At 46.0% G+C, this 20,219-nt stretch overlaps 1 protein-coding gene across 1 annotated transcript in view; it reads left to right on the forward strand.

Annotated features, from left to right (window-relative positions):
• HGFAC (HGF activator) overlaps window positions 1-20,219 on the forward strand; it is a 97,895-nt gene that overhangs the window by 15,154 nt on the left and 62,522 nt on the right. Inside the window, exons 4-5 of the mRNA XM_090035492.1 lie at window positions 1,761-1,834; window positions 19,954-20,067. Coding sequence (XP_089891618.1) covers window positions 1,761-1,834; window positions 19,954-20,067 — 188 coding nt within the window. The remainder of the gene's footprint in view (window positions 1-1,760; window positions 1,835-19,953; window positions 20,068-20,219) is intronic.

The following is a 20,219-nucleotide window of genomic DNA, read 5'->3' on the forward strand; positions in this document are numbered from 1 at the left end:
CCTTGGCTGGCTTCTCTTTCTTACTGTATCATATCAATTAGAAAGAGGTAGTTAGCCGTGTTTCATATTCAGGGCCTTTAAGTACCAACTCTCACACTATCTGTCAGGACTCCTTTTTGGTCCTTTAAGACTTTGCAAGTGGGCACAAACAACAGGCTGTGTTATATATAGACTCAATAGAGTGAGCTTTTTAATCAAGTCTGCTGCCATCACCAGTATTTCTCTGACAGAAGTGTCATGCCCATTACACTAGGCAGCGTACATGCAATCAGAAAAAAGGCCCCGCTGTCAGGTTACAAGCTAGGTTAAAGGTCAGAGACAAGGTGTGAATACAGACAGACAAGTGGAGTAGCTGTTCTGGTAATCTCAGTAGAATTAAGGGCAAAGGCGCGAACATGACCTTCTCATAAACAGATTGGAGAAACATGGGCTGGACAAGGCTGCTATAAGGTAGGCAGACAACTGGCTAGACAGCCACAAGCAAAGGGTAATTATAAAGGGATCCATGTCAGGCTGGCAGGAGGTTCCCAGGGACCTCCTGAGGCCCCTTCCAACCCTAATTCTGTGACTCCTGGGCCCGGTGCTGTTTGTGTTTATTAATGATTTGGATGCTGGCAAACTGGCTGCTGGCAAAGCTTCTTGAGTGAACTGGGAAGCGTTGCGTACATGTTGGAGGATAGGAATGCAATTCAGAAGGCTCTTGACAGATTGGAAAGCTGGGCTGGAGCTACCAGGATGGAGGTCAGTGCTGACAAATGCAAGGTGCCACAACTCAGGAAGAATAATCAAAAACACAAGATTAATCTAACAAATGCTATGTCATTAATGGTCTTCCTTGATCTTTATCTGTAGCACATTGTAGTTTAAAAAAATCTTTCATAAGCTACTTTGTGGCTGTAGTATGGGAAGAGTGAATGATCTTGTGGATACTTCTGGACAATTTTTGCCCATGAATGCAGAAGACGGGATTTGAAGACCTACAAGTTTTCTTCTAGCCTTATGTTTCTTTTGGGCAAATCTTGGTTTCTTATGTAGTCCTTCTGACTTCATCAGGATTTCTGTGCTGAGTTTCAGTGAACAGGACTATCATGATGCAAAGGTTTGAGGTTAACTGGAAATCACCCTTGTGCAGTTTATTTCCTCATTTATAGTTATTTTTTTCAGGCAAACTAAAAAGTAGAAATACTATTAAGGAACGGGAAATTAGAGACATTTGCCACAGAAATCAGGGAAAGTCCCTTTGTTAGACATCTTTTCTGGTCTCCCAGTTTATTAAAGGTGACCCACCAAAAGCAAAAATGTGTTAGGTTCCGATTTGTTTATGAGGAATAAAGGGAGACCTACTTTTTCCCTAGACTTTTAGTTATGTCCTTTTTTACCTCAGAAATATCAGGAAAATCAAATCAGGGTTTTGCTGGAGGAATTGTTTGGATCTCAGTTCAGATCCACATCTCTTTCTCAATTTATCTTTAACTGAAAAAAGGTGGGGCACTGCAATTTTACCATAGTCATCTTTTTCTGTAGTATTTTTTTTACAAATAGTTGCTAATAATAATAGTAATAATAATAGATAATAGATCACAAACATGGACTATTTTTAAAAATCCATTCTGCAGATTACCCCTGTTGTTGTTCTTGCTACAGCTGCAATTAAAATAAATAGAAAAGTATGTGTTATTAGTTCATGCTGATCAGGTTTGAAGGACATTCTTGTTTCAACTGATCCCACATGTTGTTTAAAGCACTTTCAATTCTTTCAGGTGTTCAACTACACACAACTATGATCGTGACAGGACCTGGGGCTATTGTGCCTCTGCAGCTAGAAAGCAAATAGGTAAGGCAAGTAATTAAGGACTTTAACAACAGTCCTCTAGAAAAATTTGGTTGCCTGATGATGTATAGCATTTGCTTATTCAGTATGTACACACATTCATTAATGTGCGGTATTACAGGGCATTAAGTTTATTACCTGTAGGAACAGGTACTAACTTAATGTGCCATAATTGGTGCTACTACACTTTGTGCAGATGAATGATTTTTTGTGCTGTTGATGTGCATTATGACTAAGTCTACTGCACATTAGCATGGTTTTTACCAGCTGCACTGATGCGCAGCAGAATTAGTTTTCTGTGCATTAAACATTTTGTGGGGACACGCCCACTGTTATTAGATTATGGTGATTTATTATCTGTATGGGAGATGTGGAAGTTGCTTTGCAGACAAGCAAACAGACAAGTGCCCTATTCTGAGGATCTTGTACTTGAGCTTGGACGTGGTGTGGGAAAGGATGTGAATTACACAGAATAAGGTCTTTTGGTCATTTCGTTTGCAATGAGAATACAATGGGGTTGATCCTTTACCAGTCTATACTGGTGTAACTCCATGAAGGCCACCTATGCCAGTTTACAGCAGCTGATAAATAAGATATAATATGTATATATTATATATAAATATAACCATATGTAATAAGACATTAAGATGTTAAATAATGCTATACTGTTACACTTAAGATTTTTTAAATGTATAAATCACTGTTCAAAAGCAAAGCTTGCTGTTTGCCCATCACTCTAGCACTGGGAAAAGGTGTACTTGGTATACGTCAGAGGGAATTGGAGAAAGACAATGGAAATGTAAATCTGTATTATCCTGGGACAAAATACTTTTTCCCAAGACAAGAGCGATATCTGTTTAATAGCCAAAGTGACTTCAGGAATGGTGCTCTTGTATGCACAAAAGAAACAGTCTTGACAAGTTAAAGCCATGAGTTTAATGATTCTCAATTGAAAGCCCTGCCATAAGAGCACCAGAGGTGTTTATTAGCATTGCATGCTGAGCTTGCTTCATGCTATTTTGTGTCATCTGATGATTTATGGGTCAACCATATTCTAAATGTATAGCAGGGGGCAAATTAAACCATATCAAACAAATCTTTCAGTGTTGCCTGACTGTATTTTTTCCATACAGACAATTGAGACAAGGCAACTATGCCATTTGGAGGAAGGAACAATATCTTGTGTTTTTAGTGGAATACATTTATTTCATGTGATGTGCCAAGGACTGGCTTCTGCAAAAGACGCATCTGTTTTTGGGGTCCCTAGTTCTGATACTAATATGACCGTTAGCACTAAAGACATGAGCACCTCATGATCTTTAATGTACTTATCCTCAAAACAACCGGGAGACATCCACATTTTATAGATCAGAAGCCAAGCCTATGTGTTGAAGGTCACCAAGGACCTCTCTAGTAAAGCAGGGACTTGCACCCAGGGCTCCCAAGCTCTTTTCATAGATTTTCATAGATTTCATAGACATTAGGGCTGGAAGAAACCTCGTAAGATCACTGTGTCCACCGCCCTGCCCCAGGGGCAGGAAGACAGCTGGGGTCAAATGATCCCAGCAAGATAGACATCCAAGTGTTTCTTAAAAGTGTCCAGAGTAGGTGCTTGCACCACTTCTGAGGGAAGTCTATTCCAGGCTCTGGGGACTTGGATGGTAAAGAAGTTTTTTTCTTATGTCCAGCCTAAAACAGTTTTCCCGAAGTTCTTGACTGTTAGATCTTGTCTTCCCTTGGAGTGCCCTGGTGAACAGATGTTCTTCCAGTTCCTGATGCACACCCCCTTATGTACTTATAGGCCCTTTTGTTTGAACTGTTCTTCTCCTTACTGAACTGCAAGCTGGTCCTGCTGCCCTGTGTCACAGCTGGTCAGGATTATAAAGTAGGCTTTGGCTTGTCTCTGCTTCTCCAGATTTTCTTCAAACAGTTACGCATTTTAAAAGCACAGAAATATTTTCCTCATCATCTTAGACATGCAGATCTATACCTCACAGAAACAGTAGACCTTCACAGTAGAATTTCTTACAAAGAATGCATTTGAGAAGAAAAAGGTATTGCGTTTTTGACTACTTCAAAGACAAGGAAATAGAAGTATTTATTGAACAGGTAGCTAGAAACAATGAAAGAGGTAGTTAACTGAATAGCATCAAGGTTTCCACACAGATTTTATATAACGTTGAGCCATAATACTGTACCACACTTGTTATTGTTTGTATATAATAGAAGATAAAGATCCATGGCTAGCTCTCCCTTTAGACAAAAGTTGCTTTGGACCCAGTTGGTTGTTTAGTCTTACAGGACCTGGTCTTGTAGTGGCCAGAGTACAAGGAGTGACAGAGGCAGCCTGAAGCCAAGAGGACCGGAGCCTGAGCCCAGAAGGGGCAAGATGGAGACCGAAAAATCCAGGCCAGAGACAGTGGGCATAGGCTACCAGTCCACAGCCAGAGTAACCTGTGGGCTAAGGCTAAGAAGGCCAAAGCCTATTCAGGAAGGTAAAATGGTGACAAAGTGACATCTGTGAGACATGGGCGTTTCTATGGGGGACAGAAGCGGGGCATGATTGAGAGCCCTGAGGCTTAAATAAGGGCCATTTGGGCCACATGTACAGTGAGCCAGGCACCAGAAGGTCTGCTGGGGCAGAGAGAAACACTTGCAGAGAACTGAGTATGTTTGAGTTAGTGAGCTGAGGACCCAGAGACCCTAAGAGGTCGGCTAGATTGGTAGATGACAGTGAGAGCACTCTTGGACTCAGGGGCAGCCTCCCAATCAATATCATAGGAACATCAAGACATGGCAGGAAAAAAGAACAGGGGAGGTTATATAGAGGACTGGGAGTAAAGGCAGAATTAGGGTGTCCCTAGGGGTTGCCACAGCTGCCCTAGGGTCTCTTCTGCCACATGGGCATCAATTGTTACTATTTCAGTTCCTGCTCCAAAGACTGTTTACACAATTTACATAAACTAGTCATTGGATAACACACATTAACAATCACTGGAGCAGGGAGCGGGGCCAGGACTCTCTCTGGCACCACTGCATGTCCTAATCACTCAGTTATAGCCATGCTCCCTCTTCCTCCGTCTCTCTGGCCCAGTGAATCTTGAATTCTTTTATTTCCAATGGTCCATCTCCGACGTGGGCTGGTGGTTCTGTCAGTCCCCTGTGAGCTGGAAGAGGTGGGAGGGTATGAACACTCTCAGACAAGGGAGGGTATTGAATGCTGACTCTCCTAGGTCCTGGGTGAGTGCCCTAATCACTGAACTGTTATAAAACAGCTCACTCTCACTTCCTCATTAAGCAGGTCTTTAAAAGAAGAGAGCAGGACTTGATCTAAGGTGGTGTAGGGAGTGGGGGGGGGGGGGAGAGGAAGAGAAAGGTGCAGTAGTGAAGTTGCACTCCCTTTGATCCCTGCATTATTCAAACTTTAAAGCCAGCTGCCTGAGAGGGGCAGTAGCATTTCTATTTAGGCAGCACATCAGTTTATTGTCATATGGCAGAGGAAATACCATGACTACGAAGGTGGCAGGGGGTAGTACCCTGACCAAGTAGGTGCCTTACCAATGGCTTTGTGTAGTGGAGGGTGCACCTTTGTCTGCTTGTAGACAGGACTCCCTACAAGAGCCTCATAGTTAGCTTCCCACTGGCCAGCTTCCAGTGGGGGGGATCTTGGCTACACGCCAACTTCATGGAAATGGGAGACTCCTCCCTACCTTGCTCCTGCAGCCATATGATTGAAGGCAAGCAAAACCTGGGGGCATCTGAAGCCCAAGCCTCTGGGCTTGGATGTGCACGTACGATGCCTACCGAAGAATTTGGAAATATCTGAAGCTCCAGACTGGGATAGAGGATACTTGCTGGTAGCGGGGCCGCATATGGTCCTGAATGTTTCAAATGGATTTGGGCCTGATCTGGCTAATTTGACCCAGGACATAAAAAATTTTCCTTAAAAAAAAGATCGTCTACCTGACTTGCTACACTCTCTCCACTCTAAGTGTTAACAACCCTGTCTCCTTTTTAATGGTCTTCATATTCCACTATTGAAAATACCCTTTCTCCTGCAGTTTTGCTGTCTATTAGCTATTCTTGGTAACATTGCTCATGTATTTCACAGCCCCGCAGACTTTTTTTTAGCTTTAGCTAAAACCTTAACTGAGGTGTGGTAGTATTAACTCAGGTATAAAAAGGGCTGATACCAAAGTGTTGGAGGCATGATCAAGACACTCAAATGATCAAGAATACTAGATTTTGTTTTACAGATTTAAATGAGAGATGTGCATTTAACTGTAATGACTAAAGAACTAATGACAATATCTTTTGACTATTTTTTGCCTAGTTGGTTGTATTTTTTAAAACGTAATATGTAAGCTAGGAAACAAGTGCACTTTCCAATAGGTATATTGATTTTTGCTTTGAGCTGAAACTGAAGTAGGGAGGGAAAGATTGTAGCAAGATCTGGATAGGTTACAGGAGTGGGCTAACATAAACAGGATGTGTTTCAATACTGACAAGTGCAGGGTGCTGCACTTAGGCAGTAGAAACCAGCATCACACTTACAGAATGGGATTTTGGCCACCCTAACTGTAAAATATTGCTTTCTGATCTCTAACCTAAACCTATTCTCCGTCAGCTTATTACCACTGTTCCTCGTCACCCCAGGTGGTGCTGGGGAGAAAAGGGCTCTACCTATTTGCTGTTGATCTCCCCTGATGAGTTTGTAGGCAGCCACCAGGTCCCCCCTCAGCCTCCTCTTGCTGAGGCTGAACAGGTTCAGATCCCTCAGTCTCTCCTCATAGGGCCTGCCCTGCTGCCCTCTCAAACAGGTGGCCCTCCTCTGAACCCTCTCCAGGCTGGCCACATCCTCTTTAAAGTGCGGTGCCCAGTACTGGATGCAGTACTCCAACTGCGGCCTGACCAAAGTTGCGTAGAGGGGGAATATCACCTCTCTGGACTGGCTTGAGATGCATCTTTGGATGCATGACAAGATAAGGTTGGCCTTGTTGGCTGCAATCTGGCATTGGCAGCTCATGTTCATCTTGGAGTCAATAATGATAGGTTGGATCGTTGGATAGGTTACAGGAGTGGGCTAATATAAACAGGATGCGTTTCAATACTGACAAGTGCAGGGTGCTACACTTAGGCAGTAGAAACCAGCAGCACACTTATAAGATGGGAAACTCCCTTCTTGAGAGCACAGAGGCAGAAAGGGATCTTGGAGTCATTACTGACTCCAAGATGAACATGGGCCAACAATGCGAGGTCACGGTTGGCAGGGCTAACTGGACCTTGTCGTGCATCCACAGATGCACCTCAAGCAGGTCCAAGGAGGTGATCCTCCCCCTCTATGCGACGCTGGTCAGGGTGCAGCTGGAGTACTGCGTCCAGTTCTGGGTGCCCCACTTCAAGAGGGATGTGGACAACATTGAAAGGGTCCAGAGGAGGGCCCACCTGCATGATCCAGGGACTACAGGGCAGACCCTACCATGAAAGACTGCGGGACCTAAACCTGTTCAGCCTTCACAAGAGAAGGCTGAGGGGGGGGCTGGTGACTGCCTATAAACTCACTAGGGGGGACCAGAAGGGTTTGGGGGAGACACTGTTTCCCCTAGCACCCCCTGGCATGACAAGGAATAATGGACACAAGTTATTGGAGAGTAGGTTTAGATTAGACATCTGCAAGAACTGCTTCACAGTTAGGGCAGCTAGGAGCTGGAACCAACTTCCAAGGGAAGTGATGCTGGCTTCTACCCTGGGGGTCTTGAAGAAAAGGCTAGATGCCTACCTGGATGGACTCATTTGAGTCTTTTTTTTTCCTCCGGGGGGTCGGACTTGAAGATCTACAAGGTCCCTTCTGACCCTATGATTCTATGATTCTATTCTATGAATAATATGGCTCGACGACACTAGCATATTAGTAAAGCTTCTGGTTTCTCATTAATCGGAGAAAAATATATCATGCAGTATGTGATGATGCACCACACCACCTACGCCTCACTTGAAAATCCTGGATTTTCCCATGGAAGAGATCACCTCGATCAGTCTTAAATAACACTGGCCTTTAGCATCAGGAGAGCGCTCTGGGCCATGGCACCTCAGGGGAGGTAGGTACCTTGTAACAGCAGTGAAGGCTTAAGGTACACTCTTGTCCCCAGTGTTTGTTGGTTAACTCTTGGCAGATCCACACTAAATGTGGATTTTTGAGATTCCTAAGGGAGTTCAGGGGCTGAAGTCAGGGCTTGTTCATTCCCCATCAGCAGTGGGTCCCAGGGAGCTCTGGGCTGAGCATACCATGCCCACTTAAGTTTGCTGATGTAATCTACAGCCACATGTTTACCAGTGAAGATGCTCCAAGCTTGTCCTCAATAACCACTCTTGCAGGGCCTTTGGAAACTAGAAAGCAGCTGTACTAGTGGCTTGCTGGCTCTGAAGTGCGTTGGTGTACTTGTCATTTGGGACATACTGCTGCTGTGGTAGTGCGACCATATGGATGAATGGGAAACCTGGGACACTGTCCCCCCCAGCCCTCCCAAGTCAACTGTGCTGCTGCAGGCAGAGGCAGGGGTGGGTGGTATGGTACCTTAGGCAGGTGGGTAGCTGTAGTGCCTGCCTGGCATGCTGTGCTGCTTTGCCTCCCTGACAGACTGCACCATGCGCCCTTGTGTTTCCAGGACACTCATTTTAATTCTCACCAACTGGCAGAGACTGGCCTCTGAAATCCAGGATTGTCTCAGCTACCAGGATGGATGGTACCCTAGGTATAAACAATCCTCTGTGTGCTGGATTCCACTATGGGGGCCATGTACCTTCAAGTTAGGTATTCCAGTGCTCAGCACTGTAGTGCCTGTATCCTTGTTTGGATCAGAACCGAAGTGCTCATGGAGAAAAAAATGCTTTTCTTCCTCTCCTGTATTATTTTGTGACATAACCTGCCTTGTTTACACTACAGAATTCAAGCCAGACACTGTCATATTCTTAGATGTTCTCTCCCTGTTTGAATTTATGGACCTTTGAAACAAGTTACATGGTTTGTTTGTAGGTTCAGCTGTCTGCTAGCAAACAACCCTCCACCCTGTCAGGGATTTTACCGCCCAAACAGCTTGCAGTGCAGCGACATGCTAGAAAAAAACAAAACTCTGGTTGAATCACAGACTGAGTCTGAAATTAGGTGGAGGGCAACAGGGCACCTGGGATTTAACAGCTTTAAATTAGTTCCCAAACTGGCTTTGAAATGGGTTCATGGTGGATTGGAGGCAAATACTTGTGACTTCAAACAAAATGGATAATAACATACATTTATTTGTCATGCATTTGTGAGACAGACATAAAAAGTTCATACTTAAAGGAGCCAAGCTATGACAGTTTCATATGCTGCTTATTTATTAGCAAGTATTTTTATTGCTCCCTGGTTTTAAAATGTTGGAAGTGACACACAATAATAGCTGCAAACCCTTCAAAAAGCTTCTCACTGTCAGAGTGAAGCCTAGCTGATAATTCCCTTTTAAAGAGGATTCCCTTTCTTATATGTTGGAAGGAGACTTCTAAGGCTGCTGTTAAATTTCTCTCCTTTCAAGAATCCAGTGTCAGCTGCTGTGTGCAGATGCAGGGTAATCAAAGAATTTATATTTTCCTTCCCCAGAACTGCTTTGATTTGTGGTACGGGGCCATTTGTGATTCTTAATAATCCTGAAAATTCTCACTCTTGGTCTTAGGTGTAAATTGAATTGAGAAGGAGGTTCTTGCTTCCTTTCTTTCTCCTTGCATTTACTTGCCCTTTTATTTGTGCTCCATTTCCTCAACTTTCTCTCTTTACATCTTCTTGACCTTACTCCTTTCCTATTTTCCTCTCTGCCCCTTTACGTTTTTTCTGTTCTCTCCATCTTTTCTGGCCAGGATCCTGCAGTGATTTCTCTCTCTGGATTCTTACGTCTTCCTGCTCCTTCCTCATTTTCCTTCTTTCCTAAGTTCCTTGTTTGTCTCCCTTCCTTGCCTCCCCATTTGACCCTGTCTTCACACTAACATCATGTTTCCTGTCTTTCTTGTGTACTTTGTCTGCCTCTTACTTCCTAGGCTTAGATTTCATAGATTTCACAGACATTAGGGCTGGAAGGGACCTCAGAAGATCATCGAGTTTAGCCCCCCACCCAAAGGGCAGGAAGTCAGCTGGGGTCATAGGATCCCAGCAAGTTAAGCATCCAATTTGTTCTTGAAGGTGTTCAATATAGGTGCTTGAACCACCTCCGCTGGCAGACTGTTCCAGACCTTGGGGGCTCAGACAGTAAAGAAATTCTTCCTTATGTCCAGCCTGAAATGGTCTTGTAGTAGTTTATGACTGTTCGACCTCGTCATCCCTTGGGGCGCTCTGGTGAACAAACGTTCCCCCAGATCCTGGTGGTCACCCCTGATAAACTTATAGGTGGCCATCAGATCACCCCTGAGCCTGCGCTTTTCCAGGCTAAAGAGCCCCATGGCTCTCAGCCTGTCGTTGTAAGGTCTTTTTTCCTGACCTCTGATCATGTGCGTGGCTCTCCTCTGGACTCTCTCAAGCTTCTCCACATCCTTTTTGAATTATGGAGCCCAAAACTGGATGCAGTACTCCAGCTGCGGCCTCACCAAGGCCGAGTACGAGGGGAGAATGATGTCCTGGGATTTACCCGAGAAGCATCTATGGATGCAAGCCAGCATTTTGGTCACTTTACTAGCCGCAGAATTGCATTGCAGGCTCATGTTCATCTTGTGGTCAATGATGACCCCCAAACCTCTTTCTTCTGTAGTGCTAGCCAGCGTAGCACTGCCGAGCCTATAAGGATGCTGCAGGTTTTTCTTCCCAAGGTGGAGAACCTTGCATTTTTCAGTGTTAAACACCATCAGGTCCTTGTCTGCCCATTTGCTGAGCCTGTCCAGGTCAGCTTGGATCACACGCCTGTCTTTTGGCATGGATGCTTTGCCCCAAAGTTTGGTGTCATCAGCGAACTTAGCCAGTCTGTTCCTGACTCCAATGTCCACATCATTAATGAAGATGTTGAACAATATGGGTCCAAGTACAGAGCCTTGGGGGACCCCGCTGGTCACAGGACACCATGATGAGTGACTTCCACCAATTACTACCCTTTGGGTCTGACCATGGAGCCAATTTCCCAGCCAGCAGATCGTGGTGGACCCAAGGCCACAATTGGCCAGTTTCCCCAAGAGGTGATCATGGGATACCAGATCAAAGTCTTTTTTGAAGTCAAGATATATGACATCAATCTCTTCTCCCTTGTCCAGGTGATAGGTCACCTGGTCGTAGAAGGAAATGAGATTGGTCAAGCAAGACCTACCCACAACAAACCCGTGTTGCCTATCCCTTAGGATGTTGGTGTCGGCCAGTCCATTAAGGATGGCCTCTTTAATAAACTTTTCTAAGATCTTCCCCAGGATAGAAGTCAGGCTGATGGGCCTATAGTTAGCCGGATCCACTTTCCCCCCTCACTTAATCCCTAAAGTTTGTGATTCATGTCAGCCAGGGCCTGAACTGGCCCAGAACTTATTTCTTTGGCTTTCTGGCCTCCACAGGGTACATTAGTGAAATGAGACCAGCCTGGAATTCACTTGTGGCTCATCCTTCCCTGCTGCCAAATCCAGAATTTGATAAAATGGTCAAAACCCCTCATAGGAAATGACTCGTGCTTGATTGAATATTATTGATCTTGAGAGTAATTTATATGTAGAACACTATTGGTTTCAGTGCTGATAGATTCTCTCTTTCTGCTTGCTGCTCTTTGGATATTCATGGTTATTCAAACCTATGTCCCTACCTGCCCCACTTCTCCCAGTACCCTGTGTGCCTTATTTCCCTTGTTCTGCTTGTTATGCTTCAGCATGTCTGAGTTCTTCTGGAGTTGCCAGCTTCTCTGCAGTATAGCAGCCCCCTCGCCTCCTAGCAGGTTTCCTTAGGGTCTTGTTATGCCTTACATTGTAAGCCAAATAAATGTTAATTGACTTAGTGTTGTTCAATTTAGTGGAGCCACTTTAGGGCGCTTGTACATGTGATCTTTTGCCCATGTACGCATGGTGAAATGTGATGATAAATAACCATTTGGCTAGCATCATGGCATCATTATGTACGTGTACATGTACATGAGGTTTTGTTGTGTCAAACTGACTTGGAGCGTGGCAAGTTAGACCACCTCTGAAGTACTTCAGTTTGATCATGGCAAATTGTCCCATTGCGGACAAAAGATCTGTCACGTGTACATGTCACATACATGTCAACTCTCCAAATTGTATGTCTTAAGCCCTCTTGGCCACCAGGTGCCACTACAATCCAACATGGATCAATCTTCTCCTTTTTTAAGTTCATTAATTAAATTAAATAAATATTGAAAATAAACCTTTTTGTGTTAGTAGTTTCCAAATTCAGTCTATTGACAAGTAGAGGATGTCATAGACTCATAGATGTTTGGGTCGGAAGGGACCTTAGCAGATCATCAAGTTCGACCCCCTGCCCTGCACAGGAAAGAGCACTGGGGACCCCAGGCAGGTATATATCTAGCCTCTTAGAGACCTCCAAAGCAGGGGAGAGCACCACCTCCCTTGGAAACCCGTTCCAGATTTTGGAAACCCTTACCATCAAGAAATTCTTTCTGATGTCTAACCTAAATCTGTTCTCCGTCAGTTTGTGGCCATTGTTCCTAATTATTCCAAGGGGTGCCCTGGTAAACAGAGCATCTCCTATTCCTTGCTGTCCCCCTCTTGATGAATTTGTAGGAGGCTACATGATCACCTCTCAGCCTCACCTTTCAGCCTTCTCTTGTGGAGGCTGAAGAGATCCAGGGCCCTCAATGTCTCCTCATAGGGCTTTGCCTACAAGCCCCTAACCGTATGAGTGGCCCTCCTCTGAACCCTCTTGAGGCTGTCGGTATCCCCCTTGAAGTGTTGCGCCCAAAACTGGACACCGTATTCCAACTGCGGCCTGACCAATGCCGTATAAAGGGGAAGTATCACCTCCTTGGATCTGTTTGTCATGCACCTGCTAAAGTGCGGTTAGCTTTACTGATCACTTTGATGACTCATGTTCATCTTAGAGTCAACAGTGACTCCAAGATCCCTTTCTGCTGCTTTGCTGCTGAGAAGATCTTCCCCCAGCCTGTAAGTGTGCTGGTGATTCCTTCTCCCTAGGTGCAGCACCTTACATTCACTAGCTAATCTCCTGAGCACAGTGAAATTAGCCCTTCTGAAGTCTAGCACTTCTGCCCTACTAGTTATATTTTCCATCCTACACCGGACAGTGAATTCAATCAAGTGATGGTCACTGTCCCCTAGGCTACCTTGTATCAGCAGATCCCCCACCAAATCATCCCCTGTAGACAGGACCAAGTCCAGTAAGGTGTTTCCCCTAGTGGGACCATATACCTCCTGTGCTAGGTGAAGGTCCTGTATGCAGGTTAAGAACCTACATGAAAGGTTGGATCTAGCTGACTGCTCCTCCCAGCAGATGTCCATGTCGGTGTGTTGAAGACTGGGGTGCTTGGACTATGCCAGGAGCACAGGGGCACAGCCACATTCCAGGAGCACAGGGGCACAGCCACATTCATGAAAGTCAGTACCTACATTATGACAGTAATGGAAATACTGACATTATACTTAAGTAAAATATGTCAATTAATAAAACTAAACAACTGTCACCAATCTGCACATTATGTGAACTGTAGTTTAGTGCCTCCTGCTGTAATTTAGTACTAAGACGTCAGCAGGGTTGAACTGTTATGCAGTGCCCCCTACCATATTTAACTTTGAATAGCGTCCTTTGCTTGCACCTGCTGTGACTTGCCACTGGAAGCTTGGAGCAGGACTGGGAGCAAAGGGCCTGACCTGCTCGCTGCTGCCACTGGGCAGAGCAAGTGCTGCAGCCTTGGGTACCTGGTGACTGCAATGCCTCTTGCTACTGTATTGGCTCACTGCTTGAGCTCTTAGGGGTTCAATCTTTTTCTCTCTGGAGCCTGGCCTCCTGCATTGTCCCCACTGCAGCTCTTGCTCTGTCTGATGTCTTTGAGGGGTGAGGCGCTATGCCCAGCCTCACTGCACTCTGGTATCCCTGCTCGTCCTGACTTTGGTGGGGCCACTGCATCTTGGGATGCTGGAGGACTTCAACTTGGGTGGAACAGCTGTAGGGAGTAGCCACAACTTCATGGAACAGAAGCAATATTAGGTGGATTAGGTATAACCCTGCCCTAAAAAGGCACAATTTAAAAATGAATAACAAGTGCTTTCAGCCATTAAAGGTGTTAATGTGTAGGCAGTCCAGGGTTTAAGAGCTCCAGAAGAGGCTTAAACTTACTGTGTAACAAGGCCTTTACTCTTTCACTGGCTCGAGCCTTGCTCAGGATATGTAGCTCCCCCTAGAGAATGAATGAGGGATTATTACACTCAGAATAGCTGGTAGATTCTGCCAGCAAGAATTACCAGTTTAATATGAATCCTGCCAAAATTTGTACTACATTTATTTTTCTCTCAATCGTTTTCCTGTAATTTTCATTTTGAGTGGCAGTGATTGTTGCTTCTGAATGTGGCTATGTGACAGGAGTATCACTATTGGAGCCTTTCTGGGAGTGGCTCTGCCCACCTCTAATGGGCCAACTGCCTGCTTACTCACCTGCCATGCCTTGATCTTACTTGATTAGTAGGTTGTTGTAATCAGCAGGAGGCTGCCCATATTTTGCGCCCCAGTGACAGGGGGTGCTACCTGTGGCTCCTTTTCCTCCCCTACACGGCAGCCCAAGCCTTGCAGATGGTGTTGATGTGGGTTGACCTGGGCCCTGTTATGTCTTGGCTCTCCTCGTTACTTCTGGGGCTCCTCGCTGCCCCCTCTCGCTCTGGGGCTCCTTGCTGCCCCCCTCTCGCTCTGGGACTGGGGCCAATGCACCCCACAAATGCTGTGCCCTCTCCAGTGCCAGGAACCCCCATGCTACTGGGGAGTCCCTATGAGGCCTCCTCCAACCCCTAATAGCCTCACACGGTCCTCCGGTCAAAACAGGGAACATAAAAACACAAAGCCCCTGTGCTACAACATAAAAACTAGACTGTCTGATCAAACCAGATTCACTTCCTACTAGAGAGTGAGGGAGAATGAGAGGGAGGGCTCCCCAACCCCAGCAGCGACTGGGGGATGTTCACACTGCCAGAGTTCTCCCCTCCGTCTGTCCTAGCTGAGTCCCTACTCCCACAGCCGCTGGAGAGGAACTGCTCTCCTGTCCTCCTGCCTGGGCTTTAGAAGGGCTAAGCCCTGCCCCTTCCTGTCAGCTGGTTTTACTGGTTGCCCCCGGCAACCAGCATCTGCGCAGCCCTGGTGACTGGCAGCTGAGCCTCCCCCTTCCTGCCAGTAGGGGTCTCTCCCAAGTTGTCTCCGCTTTTAGGCGCAGGGCACCTGGGTGCACTGCGACAGGCTACTGCATCTTCTTTAGGTTTGAAGCTTCTTTTAAATTTACAGGTGTGCATTTCCCCTGTTTTCATTGTATTTTTAGGGTAGATGTATAATATGCAAATTCAGTTTCTCCTAGTTATATGAGAGAACTGGAACCTCTACGAAACCACAGACTAAGGAGAGGAAATAATCCATACAGACATTCAACTGCCTCAAGACAGAGACAGTCAGTTGCACAAGCACCCATGTCACAAGTTTTGCCTGTCAGCAGCCAGAGGTGCACGGCTCCAGAACCCCTGCACCGATCCCCTTGACAGCTGGCAGGCTTTGTGGCCTCAGCAGGGGCTAGCATCCCTGCAGCTTTCACCCTGCTGCACCTTAACACGCACCGGGTCATCTATGTCATGAGTTTTGCTGGTCAGCAGCTTGAGGTGCAGTTCCCCCCAAGCCCCTGCACTGATCTTCTTAAAACTTGGCAGGCTTCATGCTCTCAGCAGAGGCTACCATCCCTGCAAGTTTCATCCAAATCAGACAAAAAAAACAACCAAGTTATAGATATTTCATTGATTTCCCATTATACCCTATGGTAGGATCTTTGAGGTAGCTCTGAAGCTTTTCTGAAGTGGTTTGGAAAGCCTAACAAATCCAGGGCTTCGATATTGACATGCTGCTTCGGACGCCGAAGTGTCTGAAGCTTCTCCAGATCCGAAGCATGGTCCAAGGCCTCACACAGCCCTACTAAGCACTTGGCTGAATTGAGGGGCTTGTACTATAATTGTCAGGAGCCAAAGTACCCAGCAAGACCAGGCCTTAAGAGGTTGATGGAAATTCCATTGAAGTCAGTGGTAGTTTTACCTCAGTAAGATTTTGTTTAGGTCTCAAGAGGGAAGAGTGCCATATACCATATTTTTCTGAGGCACAGAAAGACAGAAGTGTGTGAAAAAAAGAACTATGGTCACATGGGATGCCTATCTAGAGGGAGAAGCCATCATACCAGAAACGTGTCTGAAGAGTGGTCTCAGTTCTGTGAAGTGTCTCATTCAAATGGAAAGTATTCTGGGAAACTGCAGGGTGGAGATAAAAGTAGAAGCGCGAGAAAAGATGACTCCTTTCTTCAACACAGTTTGGAGAATTTGACACTATGATGGTTGTTGGCAAATGTGAAAGCAGTTGAATGAGGGTTTCTCTCAGTGATGGGTTAATAGCATGGGACAGCCTGAGGTGCGGTCTGGCACGGCAACTGTTTGGTGTGCCACAATAAATGAGGGGAAGTGAGATGAGGATGTTGCAGGGGAGACAGACAGGGAAATGACTCAGTATTAGTGGAAGGGAATGCAATGAGGAAAGAGTCGGGGTCCTGCTTTGTTGACTTGGGGAGGACATCAAAAATGATTTGTCTGCTGCTTCACTACCCTGGACAGCCTTCTGGGAAAGCAAGAGCTTGACTGTTACAGGAAAAAAGTCTCTAGGATATTGCCTTTGAAGAAACATTGAACAATGTCAGTATTTCACAACTATAAAATGGCAGATGAAGCAGCATAGTCATCATCTGTACATGCCCTTTTGATGTTTCTATGGGTGTGTCTACCAGTGAATACGCTGGAATCTGGTTTCACTATTGTCATCCAGAGGAAATCACTGGACTTTGAGGGAGCTAGTCTAGATTTTTTGGCACCATGAAGTTCATGGTCTATCCTTCAGTATGTGTTTTGGGTTGCTTCTTTGTCTTTAATGTGTGGCCTTGCTTTTTACCTTTTGGGTCATCTGCTTGGGAGAACCAGTATGTTGGAAGCACAGTACCTGCTCAAAGCACATCCCTGTACTGTGGCTTTACAGTTCTTTACTGTTCAAGTCCAGGGCTTGTTCCATAGCGCCAGGTTTTCCAGGGCATGGGTTCAGGCTGCGCTCAGTGGCCCTGACACTGCTCCCAGCTGACAGCATTTCTCCTTGAGCAGGAGTGGCAAACGCCGGGACCGAGCAGTGCTTGGGTTCTGTCCCTGCTGCTGCCATGGCTCTCTACGTGTCCATGGGCGCAGCACTCTTTGCCAGGCTCTCAGGTCTCCTCCAGGGAAATGGGGGGGATGCAGAGTGCCCAATAGAACAGCTCAGAGCAAAATTAGCAGTTGCCAGAGATTTTTCATTGGGGTCCATCAAGGGCATTGGCGGGAGCCCTTGCAAACCGAGTCTTGCTCCCTTGTCTAACTTGGGAAGTGATGATAGCAACTCTGTAATCTCGCTTCCAGTCAAAATGGGCTGTGCTGTCACCAAGGCAGAGAGAGGTGATGGATGGGGACAGGGGCAATTGCAAATGCAAGTAAACCATTGCATTAGCTCAGGCTTGTCCAACATATGGCCCACAGGCTGCCATGTGGCCCGCCAAAGCATTTTTCTGTGGCCCTCGGTGCTGTGACAGGAAATGAAAGTAAACACGGTTTACTTTCGTTCCCATCTCTTGTCCCTTCCCCAGCCCCTCAGCAGCTTCCTGATGGCTGCTGAAGGGCTGGGGAAGGGACAAGGTTCCCACACGCCCTGCATCAGCTTGATGTTGCTGACACGGTGCACGTGGGAAGAGACCTGGGCAGGTCTGTCCCATCCAGAGCAGCATTCAGCTGAAGCCGAATTCCCATGTGCTGCTGGGGATGGGAGGAGGCCGGCCAGGTGGCACCAGCCAGCAGAAGCGGCAGCAGAGCTGTTTGCCACTTGGGACTGACCAGTGCAGGCAGAGGGAAAATGCAGCTGAGCCCCTGCGGCCAGGCTCATCCCGTCCTGAGCAGCACATGGCTCCGCCACCACTTCTGCTGGCCAGCGCAGACCCGGCCTGCCGCCTCCTGTCCCCAGCAACAAGTGGGAAGCCGACTTCAGCCCCGTGCTGCTCCGGATGGGGTGGACCCAGCTGGGTCAGCACCGGCCAGGAAAAGCAGCATGCAGCTGAAACTGGCTTCTCATGTGCTGCTGGGGACAGGAGGAGCCCGGCAGGGGCTCAGCTGCATTTCCCCCTGCCTGCACCGGTCAGTCCTGAGCAACACATGGCTCTGCCACCGCTTCTGCTGGCTGGTGCCAACCTGGCCGGCCTCCTCCCTTTCTCAGCAGCACCTGGGAAGCTGACTTCAGCCACATGCTGCTTTTCCTGGCTGGTGCTGACCTGGCTGGGTGGGGCAGCATGCGGCTGAAGCTGGCTTCGCATGTGCTGCTGGGGACGCCCGGCAGAAGCGGCGGTGACGCCTCCTGCCTTTTGGGACCAGCTGGCACAGGTGGGGGGAAAGTGCAGCAGCATGTGGGGAAGCCACCGCTTGACAGGGGACGGGATGGGCTGGCTGGGCTGTGCCAGGGAGGGAAAGCTGTGTCTGAGCCCCCTGTAGCTGTGCTGTATGCTCCTTTAATACTGAACAATATGCTCAAGAATAGAGCATGAATGATCTGGGCTCCAACATAAATCTGGAGCAGGTAAAAATACTGTCCAGTGTTTGGATTGTGTTTGCTTCTGTTTCTCTTTATACGGGATTGGGGGGTTCAACTTGTTACTACTTGTTAAAGATGTCTTACTAACAAGTTATTAATTCAATAAAAGTAAATCTTCTTGAAGATTATTCTAAAAAATGCCCATATTTTGTTGCTTTGATTAGTTTCCACTCTGGCTTATATCTTTTCCACATTTGATCTGTTGACTTGCATTATGCTTCTTTCATTTATTGAGAAGTGAGTAGAAGCAAAAGTCTTTATTTTAGTCATGTGTTTGGTATTATTTCATTCTTGCTTTTATATTGTTTTTATTTTGGATTTTAAAGCATATTTCCACACCCATTTCATTGTCACTTCCTGCAACTTCATTGGTGTCAAAGGTCATGCGACATCACTTCCTGACGTGACACCACTTCCTGTGAAGTCTTTGAATATGGCTCGCCGGCCCACTGGGTGATAAAAAGTTCGTGATCTAGCCCCATTTTCAAAAAGGTTGGACACCTCTGCATTAGCTGCTAAGTTGGTGTAAACTAACATGGTTCAGTTGGCTTTCGTTGGAGATGCACCAGTTCACAGCAGCTGATGGGTGGCTCAATATGACATCCCACTAAAAGGTCACAGTCTGTGGTAATGTGTCACATAAAGCCTCTATCTATACTTGGCCTTGTGGGCATGGGGGCACAACACTGCGAAAAGAGACCCAGGCTTTCCGTGATTAAAAAAAAAATCTTTTGGGGCACAGAGCAGCCCAGATATTCTGTGCCTGCCAGGAAAGTACAATCTGTGTAAAATTCAAGAGGGGTACATGATCCCACCAGTTATGCTTCAGTGTAAAATATGCAGGGTATTTGTCTGGGTAAATGAAAACTGCAGCGTTATTTTTTAATCCCTAGTGTAAAGGAATAGCTCCATCTTGTGGACATTTGTTCTGCAGCCTTACTTTATTACCTTTGGTTTCACTTTATTGATATTGTGAGCAGTGATAATGTGTCAGATGCTGCCTTGGTTATAAAGTGTGCATCCATTTCATTCAGTTGGACTGCACTAGATCTCACTGTTTTATGATGCAGTTTCATAGAGTTGGATAAAAGCAGTGACTATACAATTTAAAAAGAACATTGAATAACTATTGAAATAAAATTACATCCACAATGCAACTGAATGCATATTTTTAATATTCTGCATAATGAGGTAATATCTGACTCACCAAAGACTGATTTATCTGGCAACTATGAGCAAAAAATAATTTATTTCATAAACTCTTTAGATTATTGTGAGAAGAACCCATGCAAAAATGGAGGGACCTGTTCCACTGCGTATGATCGTAGTTATTATCACTGCATGTGTCCTGAGGAATTTACAGGAAGAGACTGTGAGATCGGTAAGTGCATCCTTTGGTAAGCATGTGAAATTACATAAGCAGAAGAACTTTTTAAGGTTTGTGTCATGAAAAGGTAATGCCATTGTGATGTTAGACTGCTCGAGCACAAATGTTTGCATAGGCAAGTTTCCAAGTGTTTATGACAGGCAATC

The sequence above is a fragment of the Crocodylus siamensis genome, chromosome 2 (genome assembly GCF_052110815.1).
Source record: "Crocodylus siamensis isolate JL-2025a chromosome 2, ASM5211081v1, whole genome shotgun sequence".
In the NCBI taxonomy this organism is placed as follows: domain Eukaryota; kingdom Metazoa; phylum Chordata; order Crocodylia; family Crocodylidae; genus Crocodylus; species Crocodylus siamensis.